The 15,214-nt window shown below is 46.1% G+C and overlaps 1 protein-coding gene and 1 non-coding gene across 2 annotated transcripts; one reads left to right on the top strand and one right to left on the bottom strand.

Moving 5' to 3' along the window:
• The first annotated feature begins 10,973 nt into the window (after positions 1–10,973).
• On the top strand, positions 10,974–11,047 carry TRNAV-CAC. Its single transcript has one exon. It is a non-coding gene; the product is annotated as a tRNA-Val (tRNA).
• Positions 11,048–11,079: 32 nt separating this feature from the next.
• LOC125555906 (histone-lysine N-methyltransferase, H3 lysine-9 specific SUVH1-like) lies at positions 11,080–14,862 on the bottom strand. Its single transcript, XM_048718708.1, has 3 exons — positions 14,779–14,862; positions 11,804–13,896; positions 11,080–11,508 (listed from the first exon to the last, which is right to left on the bottom strand). Exon 2 carries the CDS (start codon positions 13,885–13,887, stop codon positions 11,839–11,841), a length of 2,049 nt encoding a protein of 682 aa, XP_048574665.1. The 5' UTR covers positions 13,888–13,896; positions 14,779–14,862; the 3' UTR covers positions 11,080–11,508; positions 11,804–11,838.
• Positions 14,863–15,214: the final 352 nt, after the last annotated feature.

Here is a 15,214-nt window from a genome sequence, read left to right as displayed (position 1 = left end):
AGACATGTCCTGATGACTACTTGATAGTTTAGTGCACCATACTTTACGGCTTAGAATCGGGATTCGAATGACGTTTTGAACACCATAAGACATATGAGATGTTCAAAGAGCTGAAATTGGGATTTCAGGCTCATGCTCGTGTTGAGAGGTATGAGACCTCTGACAAGTTCTTTTGCCAACAAGATGGAGGAGAATAGCTCAGCTAGTGAGCATGTGCTCAGAATGTCTGGGTGCAACAATCACTTAAATCAAGTGGGAGTTAAACTTCCGGATAAGATAGTGATTGATAGAGTTCTCTAGACACTATCACTAAGCTACTAGATCTTCGTGACGAACTATGACATGCAAGGGATAGAGTCGATCCCGGAGCTGTTCGCGGTGCTTAAGACCGCAAAAGGTAGAAATCAAAGAAGGAGCATCAAGTGTTGATGGTTTAACAAGACCACTGGTTTCAAGAAGGGCAAGGGATAGAAGGGAAACTTCATGGATGGCAAACCAGTTGCCGCTCCAGTGAAGGAACCCAAGGTTGAACCCAAACCCGAGACTAAGTGCTTCTATTGTAAGGAGAACGGTCACTGGTAGCGAAATTACCCCAAATGCATGGTAGATAAGAAGGCTGGCAACTTCAACAAAGTATATACGTGTTATTAATGTGTACCTCGCTAGTACTCCTGGTAGCACTTGGGTATTGGATACCGGTTCAGTTGCTATTACTGGTGACTTGAAGCAAAAGCTACGGACTAAACGGAGACTGGCTAAGGGCGAGGTGACGATGTGTGTTGGAAGTGTTTCCAAAGTTGATGAGATCACCATCGCACGCTCCATCTGCCTTCGGGATTAGTATTGAACCTAGATAAATGTTATCAGGTGTCTACGTTGAGCATGAATATGATTAGATCATGTTCATTGCAATACGGTCATTCATTTAAGTTAGAGAATAATGGTTATTCTGTTTACATGAATGCTACCTTTCATGGTCATGCACCCTATGTGAATGGTTCATTGAATCTCGGTCGTGGTAATACACATGTTCACGCCAAAAGATGTAGAGTTAATAATGATAGTACCACTTTCTCGAGGCACTACCGCTTAAGTCATATTGGCGTAATATGCATGAAGAAACTCCATGTTGATGGATGTTTGGAGTCACTTGATTTTGAATCACTTGACACATGCGAGCCATGCCTCATGGGCAGGATGACTAAGACCCCGTTTTCAGGTACAATGAAATGGCAAGTGACTTGTTGGAGATCATGCATGCTGATGCGTGTGATCCAATGAGAATTGAAGCGTGCAGTGGATATCGCTATTTTCTCATCTTCACTGATGATTTGAGTAGATATAGGTATATCTACTTAATGAAGCACAAGTCTGAAACGTTTGAAAAGTTCAAGCGATTTCAGAGTGAAGTTAAGAATCATCATAACAATAAGATCATGTTCCTACGATCTGATCAAAAGGGGATTTTCTGAGTTATGAGTTTGGCAATCACTTAAGACATTGTGGAATTGTTTCACAGTTGAAGCCACCTGGAACACCACAAGGTAATGGTGTATCCGGACGTCGTAATCGAACACTATGAGATATGGTGCGATCTATGATGTCTCTTACCAATCTACCGTTTTCATTTTGAGGTTATGAATTAGAGACAGCTGCATTCACTTTAGATAGGACACCATCTAAGTCCATTGAGACGATGTCGTATGAACATTGGTTTGGCAAGAAACCAAAGTTGTTGTTTCTTAATGTTTGGGGCTGCGATGCTTAAGGCTTCAGCCAGAGAAGCTCGAACCCAAAGCGGACAAACACATATTCATAGGATACCCAAAGGTGACAATAGGGTATACCTTCTATCTCAGATCCGAGGGCAAATTGTTTGTCACTAAGAACGGGTCCTTTCTCGAGAAGGAGTTTCTCTCGAAAGAATTGAGTGGGAGGAAGATAGAACTTGATGAGGTTGTCGAACCTTTATTTCAACCAGAGAGTGATGCAACACAGAAAGATGTTTTCTGTGGAGCCTACGTCTGTTGAATAGGAAGTTAATGATAGTGATCATGAAGCTTCGGATCAAGTTGCTATCGAACCTCGTAGGTCGACAAGGATATGTACTACTCCTGAGTGGTACGGTAATCCTGTCTTAGATATCATGTTGTTAGACAACAATGAACCTACGAGCTATGGAGAAGCGATGGTGGGCCCGTATTCCGACAAATGGTTAGAAGCCATGAAATCCGAGATTGGATCCATGTATGGACTTTGGTGGACTTGCCCGATGATCGGCAAGCCATTGAGATAAATGGATCTTTAAGAAAAAGACGGGCGTGGGCGATAATGTTACCGTCTATGAAGCTCGACTTGTGGGAAAGAGTCTTTTCACAAGTTCAAGGAGTTGACTACGATGAGAATTTCTCACCCGTAGCGATGCTTAAATCCGTCGGAATCAGGTTAGCATTAGCTGTATTTTTCGATTATGAAATCTTACAGATGGATGTCAAAACAAGTTTTCTTACCAAGTTTTCGTAAGAAAAGTTGTATGTGATACAGTAAAAGTTTTTGACGATCCTAAGGATGCTAAAAGGTATGCTAGCTCCAGCAATCCTTTTATGGACTAGAGCAAGCATCTCGGAGTCGGAATATATGCTTTGATGAAGTAATCAAAGCTTTTAGGTTTATACAATGTTTGTTAGAAACTTGTATTTACAAGAAAGTGAGTGGGAGCACTACAACATTTCTGATAAGTATATGTGGATGACATATTGTTGATCCGAAATAATGTAGAATTTCTGGAAAGCATAAACGGTTTGTTTGAAGAGTGATTTTCAAAGGAAGACCTGGATAAAGCTGCTTACATATTGGGCATCAAGATCTATAGAGATAGATCAAGACGCCTGATGATACTTTCAAAGAACGCACACCTTGACATGTTTTTGAAGGAGTTCAAAATATATCAGTCAAGGAAGGGGTTCTTACCTGAGTTGTAAGGTGTGAAGTTGAGTAAGACTCAAAGATTGACCACGGCAGAAGAAAGAGGAAGGACGAAGGTCGTCCCCTATGATCTTGTCGTAGGCTCTATATGGTATGCCATGCTGAGTACCACACCTGATGTGTGCCTTGCCACATGTCTGGCAAGAGGGTACAAAGGTGATCTAGGAGTAGATCACCAGATAGCGGTCAAAATTATCCTTAGAGGAATAAGGAAATGTTTCTCGATTATGGAGGTGATAAAGAGTTCGACGGAAAGAGTTACGTCGATGCAAGCTTAACACCTATCCGGATAGCTCTGAGTAGAGATACCGAATACGTATAATGGAGCAACAATTTGGAATAGCTCCAAGTGGAACGTGGTAGCAGCATCTATGATATAAAGTTTTGCGAAATACATAGGGATCTGAATATGGCAAGACCCGTTGACTACAACCTCTCTCACAAGCATAACATGATCAAACCCAGAACTCTTTGAGTGTTTATCACATAGTGATGTGAACTAGATCATTGAGTCTAGTAGACTCTTGGATATTGGTCACATGGCGATGTGACCTGTGTGTTAATCACATGGCGATGTGAACTAGATTATTGACTCTAGTGCAAGTGGGAGACTGTTGGAAATATGCCCTAGAGGCAATAATAAATTGGTTATTATTATATTTCCTTGTTCATGACAATTGTTTATTATCCATGCTAGAATTGTATTGATAGGAAACTCAGATACATGTGTGGATACATAGACAACAACATGTCCCTAGTAAGCCTCTAGTTGACTAGCTCATTGATCAATAGATGGTTACGGTTTCCTGACCATGGACATTGGATGTCGTTGATAACGGGATCACATCATTAGGAGAATGATGTGATGGACAAGACCCAATCCTAAGCCTAGCACAAAGATCGTGTAGTTCGTGTGCTAAAGCTTTTCTACAAGTGTCATTTCCTTAGACCATGAGATTGTGCAACTCCCGGATACCGTAGGAGTGCTTTGGGTGTGCCAAACGTCACAACGTAACTGGGTGGCTATAAAGGTACACTACAGGTATCTCCGAAAGTGTCTGTTGGGTTGGCACGAATCGAGACTGGGATTTGTCACTCCGTGTAACGGAGAGGTATCTCTAGGCCCACTTGGTAGGACATCATCATAATGTGCACAATGTGACCAAGGAGTTGATCATGGGATGATGTGTTACGGAACGAGTAAAGAGACTTGCCGGTAACGAGATTGAACAAGGTATCGGGATACCGACGATCAAATCTCGGGCAAGTATCGTACCGCTAGACAAAGGGAATTGTATACGGGATTGATTGAATCCTTGACATCATGGTTCATCCGATGAGATCATCGTGGAACATGTGGGAGCCAACATGGGTATCCAGATCCCGCTGTTGGTTATTGACCGGAGAGTTGTCTCGGTCATGTCTGCATGGTTCCCGAACCCGTAGGGTCTACACACTTAAGGTTCGATGACGCTAGGGTTATAGGGAATAGATATACGTGGTTACCGAATGTTGTTCGGAGTCCCGAATGAGATCCCGGACGTCACGAGGAGTTCCGGAATGGTCCGGAGGTAAATATTTATATATTGGAAGTCCTGTTTTGGTCGCCGGAAAAGTCTCGGGTTTTATCGGTAATGTACCGGGACCATCGGGAGGGTCCCGGTGGTCCACCAAGTGGGGCCACCAGCCCCGGAGGGCTGCATGGGCCAAGTGTGGGAGGGGACCAGCCCCAGGTGGGCTGGTGCGCTCCCCCACCAGGGCCCAAGGCGAAGAGAGAAGGGAAAAGGGGGAAACCCTAGGCTCAGATGGGCCTAAGGCCCACCTAGTGGTGCGCCCCCCCTCTCTCCCCCCTTGGCCGGCCCCTAGATGGGATCTAGGGCTGGCCGCCACCCCTAGGGGTGGAAACCTAGGTGGGGGCGCAGCCCCTCCCTTTCCCCAATGTATAGTGGGGGTTTTGGGCCGCCAGAAACACGAGAACATCTCCTTCTTGGCGCAGCCCTACCCCTCTCCCTCCTCGTCTCTTGCGGTGCTTGGCGAAGCCCTACTGGAGTACCACGCTCCTCCACCACCACCACGCCATCGTGCTGCTGCTGGATGGAGTCTTCCCCAACCTCTCCTTCTCCCCTTGCTGGATCAAGGCGTAGGAGACGTCACCGGGCTGTACGTGTGTTGAACACGGAGGTGCCGTCCGTACGGCACTAGGATCATCGGTGATTTGGATCACGACGAGTACGACTCCATCAACCCCGTTCACTTGAACGCTTCCGCTTAGCGATCTACAAGGGTATGTAGATGCACTCTCCTTCCCCTCGTTGCTAGATTACTCCATAGATTGATCTTGGTGATGCGTAGAATTTTTTTGAATTTCTGCTACGATCCCCAACACGTCGGTATCCCAATACCTCGTTCAATCTCGTTACCAGTAAGTCACTTTACTCGTACCGTAATGCATGATCCCGTGATCAACCACTTGGTCACATTGAGCTCATTATGATGATGCATTACCGAGTGGGCCCAGAGATACCCCTCCGTCATACGGAGTGACAAATCCCAGTCTCGATTCGTGCCAACCCAACAGACACTTTCGGAGATACTCGTAGTGCACCTTTATAGTCACCCAGTTACGTTGTGACGTTTGGCACACCCAAAGCACTCCTACGGTATCCGGGAGTTGCACAATCTCATGGTCTAAGGAAATGATACTTGACATTCGGAAAAGCTCTAGCAAACGAACTACACGATCTTTGAGCTATGCTTAGGATTGGGTCTTATCCATCACATCATTCTCCTAATGATATGATCCCGCTATCAATGACATCTAATGTCCATAGTCAGGAAACCATGACTATCTTTTGATCAACGAGCTAGTCAACTAGAGGCTCACTAGGGACTTGTTGTGGTCTATGTATTCGCACATGTATTATGATTTCCGGATAACACAATTATAGCATGAACAATAGACAATTATCATGAACAAGGAAATATAATAATAACCATTTTATTATTGCCTCTAGGGCATATTTCCAACAATGCTTTGATCACATTATCAAAATGTTTATTCCAACTCCGAGAGGCTTGCACCAGTCCATAAATGGATCGCTGGAGCTTGCACACTTTGTTAGCACCCTTTGGATCGATAAAACCTTCAGGTTGCATCATATACAACTCTTCTTCCAGAAATGCATTCAGGAATGCAGTCTTTACATCCATTTTCCAAATTTCATAATCATAAAATGCAGCAATAGCTAACATGATTCGGACGGACTTAAGCATCACTACAGGTGAGAAGGTCTCATCGTAGCCAACTCCTTGAACTTGTCGAAAACCTTTCGCAACAAGTCGAGCTTTGTAGACAGTAACATTACCATCAGCGTATGTCTTCTTCTTGAACATCCATTTATTCTCGATGGCTTGTCGATCATCGGGCAAGTCAACCAAAGTCCATACTTTGTTCTCATACATGGATCCCATCTCAGATTTCATGGCCTCAAGCCATTTTGCGGAATCTTGGCTCATCATCGCTTCCTCATAGTTCGTAGGTTCATCATGGTCTAGTAACATGACCTCTAGAACAAGATTACGGTACCACTCTGGTGTGGATCTTACTCTGGTTGACCTACGAGGTTCGGTAGTAACTTGATCTGAAGTTTCATGATCGTCATCATCAGCTTCCACACTAATTGGTGTAGATGTCACAGGAACCGGTTTCTGTGATGAACTACTTTCCAATAAGGGAGCAGGTACAATTACCACATCAAGTTCTACTTTCCTCCCACTCACTTCTTTCGAGAAAAACTCCTTCTCTAGAAAGGATCCACTCTTAGCAACAAAAGTATTGCCTTCGGATCTGTGATAGAAGGTGTACCCAATTGTCTCTTTTGGGTATCCTATGAAGACACATTTCTCCGATTTGGGTTCGAGCTTATCAGGTTGAAACTTTTTCACATAAGCATCGCAGCCCCAAACTTTAAGAAATGACAACTTTGGTTTTTTGCCAAACCACAGTTCATAAGGAGTCGTCTCAACGGATTTAGATGGTGCCCTATTTAACGTGAATGCATCCGTCTCTAAAGCATAACCCCAAAACGATAGCGATAAATCTATAAGAGATATCATAGATCGCACCATATCTAGTAAAGTACGATTACGATGTTCGGACACACCATTACGCTGTGGTGTTCCAGGTGGCATGAGTTGCGAAACTATTCTGCATTGTTTCAAATGAAGACTAAACACGTAACTCAAATATCCTCCTCCACGATCAGATCGTAGAAACTTTATTTTTTTGTTACGATGATTTTCCACTTCACTCTGAAATTCTTTGAACTTTTCAAATGTTTCAGACTTATGTTTCATCAAGTAGATATACCCATATCTGCTCAAATCATTTGTGAAGGTGAGAAAATAACGATATCCGCCGCAAGACTCAATATTCATCCGGCCACATACATTAGCATGTATGATTTCCAACAAACCTGTTGCTCGCTCCATAGTTCCGGAGAACGGCATTTTAGTCATCTTGCCCATGAGGCACGGTTCGCAAATACCAAGTGATTCCAAAAGTCCATTAGAATGGAGTTTCTTCATGCGCTTTGTACCAATATGACCTAAACGGCAGTGCCACAAATAAGTTGCACTATCATTATCAACTCTGCATCTTTTAGCTTCAATACTATGAATATGTGTATCTCCACTATCGAGATTCAAAAAGAATAGACCACTCTTTAAGGGTGCATGACCATAAAAGATATTAGTCATATAAATAGAACAACCATTATTCTCAGATTTAAATGAATAACCATCTCGCATCAAACAGGATCTAGACATAATGTTCATGCTCAACGCTGGCACCAAATAACAACTATTTAGGTCTAATACTAATCCCGAAGGTAGATGTAGAGGAAGCGTGTCGACTGCAATCACATCGACTTTGGAACCATTTCCCACGCGCATCGTCACCTCGTCCTTTGCCAATCTTCGCTTAATCCGTAGTCCCTATTTCGAGTTACAAATATTAGCAACGGAACCAGTATCAAATACCCAGGCACTACTACGAGAATTAGTAAGGTACACATCAATAACATGTATATCACATATACCTTTGTTCACCTTGCCATCCTTCTTATCCGCCAAATACTTGGGGCAGTTCCGCTTCCAGTGACCAGTCTGTTTGTAGTAGAAGCACTCAGTCTCAGGCTTAGGTCCAGACTAGGGTTTCTTCTTTGAGCAGCAACTTGTTTGCCGTTATTCTTGAAGTTCCCTTTCTTCTTCTCTTTACCCTTTTTCTTGAAACTGGTGGTCTTGTTAACCATCAACACTTGATGCTCCTTCTTGATTTCTACCTCCGCAGCCTTTAGCATTGCGAAGAGCTTGGGAATTGTTTTATTCATCCCTTGCATGTTATAGTTCATCACGAAGCTCTTGTAGCTTGGTGGCAATGATTGAAGAACTCTGTCAATGACACTATCAACAGGAAGATTAACTCCCAGTTGCGTCAAGTGGTTATGGTACCCAGACATTCTGAGTATATGTTCATTGACAGAACTATTCTCCTCCATCTTGCAGCTGTAGAATTTATTGGAGACTTCATATCTATCAATCCGGGCATTTGCTTGAAATACCAACTTCCACTCCTGGAACATCTCATATGCTCCATGATGTTCAAAACGTTGTTGAAGTACCGGTTCTAAGCCGTAAAGCATGGCACACTGAACTATCGAGTAGTCATCATCTTTGCTCTGCCAGACGTTCATAACATCTGGTGTTGCTCCTGCAGCAGGTTTGGCACCTAGCGGTGCTTCCAGGACGTAATTCCTCTGTGCAGCAATGAGGATTATCCTCAAGTTACGGACCCAGTCCGTGTAATTTCTACCATCATCTTTCAACTTTGTTTTCTCAAGGAATGCATTAAATCAGCTTATAGTGATGTGCATTACCGAGTGGGCCCAGAGATACCTCTCCGACAATCGGAGTGACAAATCCTAATCTTGATCTATGCCAACTCAACAAGTACCATCGGAGACACCTGTAGAGCACCTTTATAAGCACCCAGTTACGTTGTGACGTTTGGTAGCACACAAAGTGTTCCTCCGGTAATCGGGAGTTGCATAATCTCATAGTCATAGGAACATGTATAAGTCATGAAGAAAGCAATAGTAGTAAACTAAAACGATCAAGTGCTAAGCTAACGAAATGGGTCAAGTCAATCACATCATTCTCCTAATGATGTGATCCCGTTAATCAAATGACAACTCATGTCTATGGTTAGGAAACTTAACCATCTTTGATTAATGAGCTAGTCAAGTAGAGGCATACTAGTGACACTCTGTTTGTCTATGTATTCACACATTCCGGTTAATACAAGTCTAGCATGAATAATAAACATTTATCATGATATGAGGAAATAAATAATAACTTTATTATTGCCTCTAGGGCATATTTTCTTCACCTGCATTAGCAGAAGTATGCCTCCGAGCTTCTGGAGCGAGCTGGCATGCTTAGCTGCAAGCCTGCTCCTACGCCTGTCGACATGAAGGCTAAGGTGTCCAGCGTCGAGGGTTCTCCGGCGTCTGACACTCCCTTCTACCGCCCATCGTCGGTGCTCTTCAGTACCTCACACTGACGCGTCCGGACATTCAGTACGCTATCCAGCAGGTGTGCCTTCACATGCATGCTCCTCGTGATACTCATTGGGCTCTGGTGAAATGTATTCTCCGGTACATACCTGGCACCACTGCTATGGGTCTCATCCTGACGGCATCACCTGACACCAACCCTGTTGCCTACTCCGACACCGACTGGGTTGGGTGTCCTGACACTCGACGCTCCACTTCTGGCTACTGCGTCTACCTCGGGCCCTCTCTGATTTCGTGATCGTCTAAACGACAACCCACGGTCTCACGGTCGAGCGCCGAGGCTGAGTAAATGGCTGTGGCCAACGCCGTCGCGGAGTGCTCTTGGCTACGACAGCTACTTCAGGAGTTGCTATGTGAGGTACCAAGGTGACGCTTGTCTACTGTGACAACGTCTCCGCGGTGTACCTCGCTGCCAACCCTGTCCATCACTGACGGACGAAGCACATTGAGCTCGACATTCACTTCGTCAGGGAGCACGTTGCACTTGGTCGTGTTCGAGTTCTACATGTGCCCACCGATCAGCATTTCGCCGATGTTATGACGAGGGACTACCCACCTCGACATTCGAAGGTTTTCGGTCCAGTCTCTGTGTCACTGGTTCGACTGCGCGGGGGGGGGGGGGGGGGGGGGGGGGGGGGGGGGGGGGGGGTATTGAACATGTGTACATGTACGTAGGTCTGGGTCTTGTATGCAGTACCGATTGTGTCTGTCTCCTTCTGTATATACTTCCTCCGTTCCAAAATAGATGACCCAACTTTGTACTAACTTTGGTATAAAGTTGGGTCATCTATTTTGAAACAGATGGAGTATATATATGACTAGTGCACGATCAATGAGATATCGATGCACCAAACCATTCTCTACACTCACCATGCACCTGGGGCGTGCTATGTTTATATGCTTGTTTTGCACTTGATTTGGTTTTCTCTTTGTGTTTTAGCCTTCTTTGCGCGGAGTTTCCGTAGCAGTTTAAATACGTGTCCGAGAGAAGAGTGTGCTTGGATTTTTTTGAAGCGTCGTGTTCGTAGATACCGACGGTCCGGAGGGAAAGAAGTGGAGGGGGACAAAAGCGCCATCGGATCGCTTCTGGTGCAAGTGCATTTGTTAACTTGCATCGCGTGCGTCAACAAGCCCTTTTCGCGTGCACGTGTTGAGGCTGGAAGGAATCGGACGGGCTCGTTTGCATCGACGCATCCTCTGAACCATTATTAATCCCGTATTTTATCAAGGGGTTGCTTAGGCTCTAGATTAATTATTGATGACACTAACTTTTGATTTGTCGGTGCAGATACCCTTACTCCATCAACAAACTAGTCTGTTAAATAGGTTTATTTTAAGGTGCTTCTCACAAAGGTCTGGGTGGTGTAGTTGGTTATCACGTTAGTCTCACACACTAAAGGTCCCCAGTTCGAACCTGGGCTCAGACAGTCTACTTTTTTTATGTTTTTTTTGCTCCGCAGGAGAAGCATATAGATTTTACAAAAGTCTGATCAAACTTGGCATACTTCTTCTACAGAGGACATCAAGGATACCAAACCAAAACAAGGTCCTTCACTTTCTTCCATTCACAGAAGCAGTTCAGAGAGCAAAAGCAGCAGCGGTGGTGCAACGGTAAGTAAGAACACATGATGCCAGATGGTTCAGGTCTTATAGATGACAGCTGCTGCATGATTTGCACATGACACGCCTGCATATGCAACATCTACTACACATGATTTTGCATCAAAGAAGCCACCAGACACACTCTTGGCCACCACCGGCATACAAAATACCACAGAGAGGACGGCTGCCTACTCTGAATGCTCCCTTGTCCAAAATACAGAGACGCTGGCTACTCCGCTGGACCGCCCAGCCACGATCTACTCCTACCATACATCAGCGTAATAACCTGAAAAGGAGAACAATATCAGCATCAGTTTGGCGGCCAAGGCACAGATTGGATATCCAGAAGCAGTTTGGGTCTGAAGACAGATAGTTACGTTGTCTACTATGGATTAGTAGTGTGTAGGATACGTTCTTCTCCAGCAAAGACACGACTAATAAATCCATCAACATCAACTGATGAGTAATAAAAATACTTATCATGTGACTAGAGAACACATACGTACTTGGTACTTGTTAAACATGACCAGAAAACCTAGAAGGAACAAAGGGAACAGAGATAATGACATCTGTTTAGTTACCTTGTTTCCCTTGTTTATGCCCAGCAAATTTTGTGTCAGAAAGAACCTCGACAGTTTGCAGATCCACAGAAGCATGGCCTGAGCTTGCAAGCCAGGGGAGATTTCCCCTTGAGGCCCGGAGGAGCCCCTCTTATGCCATAATCATATGTCAGTTCAGTCATGGGAGGGATATGTTTCATGGCGAAGAACATGATATGCGGATAACTGTCATCGGTATGGTCATATTGCACAGCCTGCCAGAGCAGATTCGGGGAGCAGCTATGGTTGATGAAACGAGCAACGTTGCCTGCATCCTTTGCACTTATCACGACAGGAAGCTTCTTAAACCTCTCAGCTGTCGCATCATCTGCACCTTTTTCCTCGAGCAACTCTGCGCCCAGGTTCCATCTCAGAGCCTTGTCACTTGGACATGTTGTGCGAAAGGTGTACTCGTCCTCCTGGACATCCATGCTCATGTTAGTTTCGTCCATGACTTGACCGGCGTACTCGCAAACGAATGCGCCGGCACGGATCGGGTCCCATGATCGGAGACCCCATCCACGGTCTCCGGTCCGGAAAACCTCAAAGTTGAGCTGAACACCTTTCTGTGCAACCCTGTTTCGACAGTTCTTGGTACAATGGCAGTCACGAGAGCACTCATACAGCAAAGGAACATGCCTCGCGAGCACCCCGTCTAAGTCGTAGGGAAGATCGCCGCCATTCTGCCGCGCGCACGAACAATTGGGGTCACCTGGCATGCACACACTAGTACACTCACAGTGGTGCAATGGCCTGTTCCTACCAAGAGGTCTCGAGTGCTTCACTCCGGTGACATACTTGAAGTGGCTCGGCCCCCCTTCGCCGTCGACTTCGTTGACAAGGCACACAGGCAGGATCTCAGCCCCTGATGACAGGTCCAGCACGATGGCATTTTCTCTTGTGGCGCGGTTCGCCTTCCACCTGTCTGTCATCTTCCAGGCTGAAAACCCGTCAGGCTGGCCCGGCTCCCTCCTCAGCCTGTACTTGAACACGCTGAACCCGTTCTTGGCCGTGTCCATCCAGGAGTCCTCGATGCGATACACCCCATCGTAGATGTAAACCTTGCCTGCTGTGATGGAGAAAGGGTCCCGCGCACTGCGCACCACCCTGATCGGGTTCTTCTTGCTGGCGCTGTTGCTGAGAGCAAGGTTCCCTTTCTCCAGCTTCTGGTCGTGCTTCTCCTTGCGCCGGCTGTTGCCTCCTTGGCCCGTGTACACCAGGGTGTCGGTCTCATCTTCGACGTTCTCGTATCCGCCGGACGAGATGATGCTCACGGCCAGGCTCTCGTCCCTCCCGGCAAGCTTAGCGGACAGGTAGTCGATGCCGGCCATGGATGGCGCATGCAGCCCCACGATGCACATCTCGATCCTGTAGAAGAAGATGTCTCCGATTTCGACGCCCGGGACGGGGCCTATCGTCTTGAGGGTGTTGATCTTCAGGTTGTTATGGTTCATGAGAACACTGGCTTTCAGGTCGGCGCGCCTGCCCAAGCCCTCCTTCTCATCCAGCTGCAGCGTCCGGCGCCGGAGCGAGTCGAACATGGCCATGGTCGCCTCCACCGCCTCCCGTGGGTTGTCCGATGTGGAGGGCCAGCCGGCTAGCTCCTTGCTCAGGCTCCTCCTGATCGGTCTCTGCTTGGTGTTGGCTGCAGTGGAGTCTCCGGCCTGCCGAACCCTCTTGGCTGTCCTCTTGGGTGAAGATGAAGATGGTTTCCTCTTCTCGGAAGCAGGAGTGTAATCCTCATCCGAGGTTTCCTCTTTGAGTCGCCGCGCGGGAAATGCCGCCGAGATTGGTGTAGCCTTGAGAGGAACTGCGGACCCTGGCCCTGGTGACGGCCCAGCAAATGAAGCTGGAGCTGGCCCAGGGTGTTGCTGTGGTGGCGGCCCTGCAAATGAAGCTGCAGCCGGCCCAGGGTGTTGCTGTATTGGTGTGATGTAGAAGAATGGTGGGTCGGATATTGCCACATCATACCCTGGAGGGGTAGGGAACATGGGCGCCAGTGAGTGCAGTGGCTTCGGGTCCAGGGGCTGCTCCGCAGTTTCTGCTTCGTCAATCAAGCTCCCCATGGTGAACTCCTGGCAGTAGCGAAAAACAGGGTAGACTTAATAGATGCTAGCTGCTGTATATGGAAGATCAGATATGATCAAATGAAGAATATGATTATATGTAAATTCAGAAAGTTGTATCAGCTTCTGAACTGGGAAAACAGGACAGAACTGTATTATCTTGTGAAGTGAAATGCAGCAACACGGAGACAGAAAAGTTGCATATTTTGATAATTTGATCACTGGTTTGTTGGCTGGGTGGAATTAACATGCAAATTTATGCGATGGTGGCAGTGTAAAAATGGCATGTTGATTGACGAGTAGGATTCGTTTGAAATCTTTTTTTACACTTACTAAAAGAAGTGTGATCTTTTTCACACGGTAATCTTTTTAAGAAAGGGAGGTCAGGTTTTTTTAAAGAGAATAAATCTGTAGATTCAAGTAATGATATAACCTTTTGAACTGAAAGAACAGGATCTTGTGAAATGCAGCAAGCAGAAACAGAGGATTTTTTTTTTTTTTTGCGGATTAACAGAGGAATCTTCTTCCTATCGAAACAAAAGAAACAGAGGAAAACACATATGCTGCTCTGCTCACTACTGTGTTACTTTGTGTCGAAGTATCCATACCATATGAATGTAGTACAGATTGGGGTTGTTTTAAACCGACAGAAAACACATCTATTTCAGCATGCTACGTTCTTCCATGTTCCTTTCCTCCTCACATATTACGAACCAAAAATGCCGGTATCGACAGAAAGAAGAAGAAACAGAGTTCAAGAAGAGGAACGTTGAGGAACCTAGAAAAGAAGGCCATTTCTCCACAGCTACGATCATCCAAAACCTAAAGTTACTCCTACTCAAGAACGCCAGAAAAGGAAATCGCAAGAAAGATTGCTGGGAGCTGACTGACCTGGAGGACGCCGTCGGAGCGAAAGGCGAAAGCTCTTCCTCTCTCCACCGAAGCGCTCGCTGGTGCCTTGTGGTTTCACTTCTTTGGAGGCCACAGGTGGGTGGGGTAAAAAGGGCACTTGCCTGTGCTCCCCCCTCCCCTCGGTGAAGCCGTCTCAGCTCTCAGGGCCTACACGTGTAGTGCCAGGCGGTCGTGTCACCGGTCACGCGTTGGCGAAGCTCGCCTCTTGGGCTTCTGCGCTTTCACTGCCCACCGTTGGATCATTCTCGAGATCCGTGCTGCTGGAAACGGTTCAACGCTGCTCACCGGTGGCAGCTTATTAAGACATCTGCCGGTCAAAGTCACTTCACTTCATCTCGGCCTGGCAAAAATGCCACTCCCGTCAGTGACAGCTGGGTAGCCAAAGTGTGAAATTCACGAACTTAGGGCAAACGCG

The sequence above is a fragment of the Triticum urartu genome, chromosome 5, assembly GCF_003073215.2.
Source record: "Triticum urartu cultivar G1812 chromosome 5, Tu2.1, whole genome shotgun sequence".
In the NCBI taxonomy this organism is placed as follows: Eukaryota; Viridiplantae; Streptophyta; class Magnoliopsida; order Poales; family Poaceae; genus Triticum; species Triticum urartu.
Note: the sequence above shows the minus strand (reverse complement) of the source record. Positions and strands in the feature narration are given on the sequence as shown.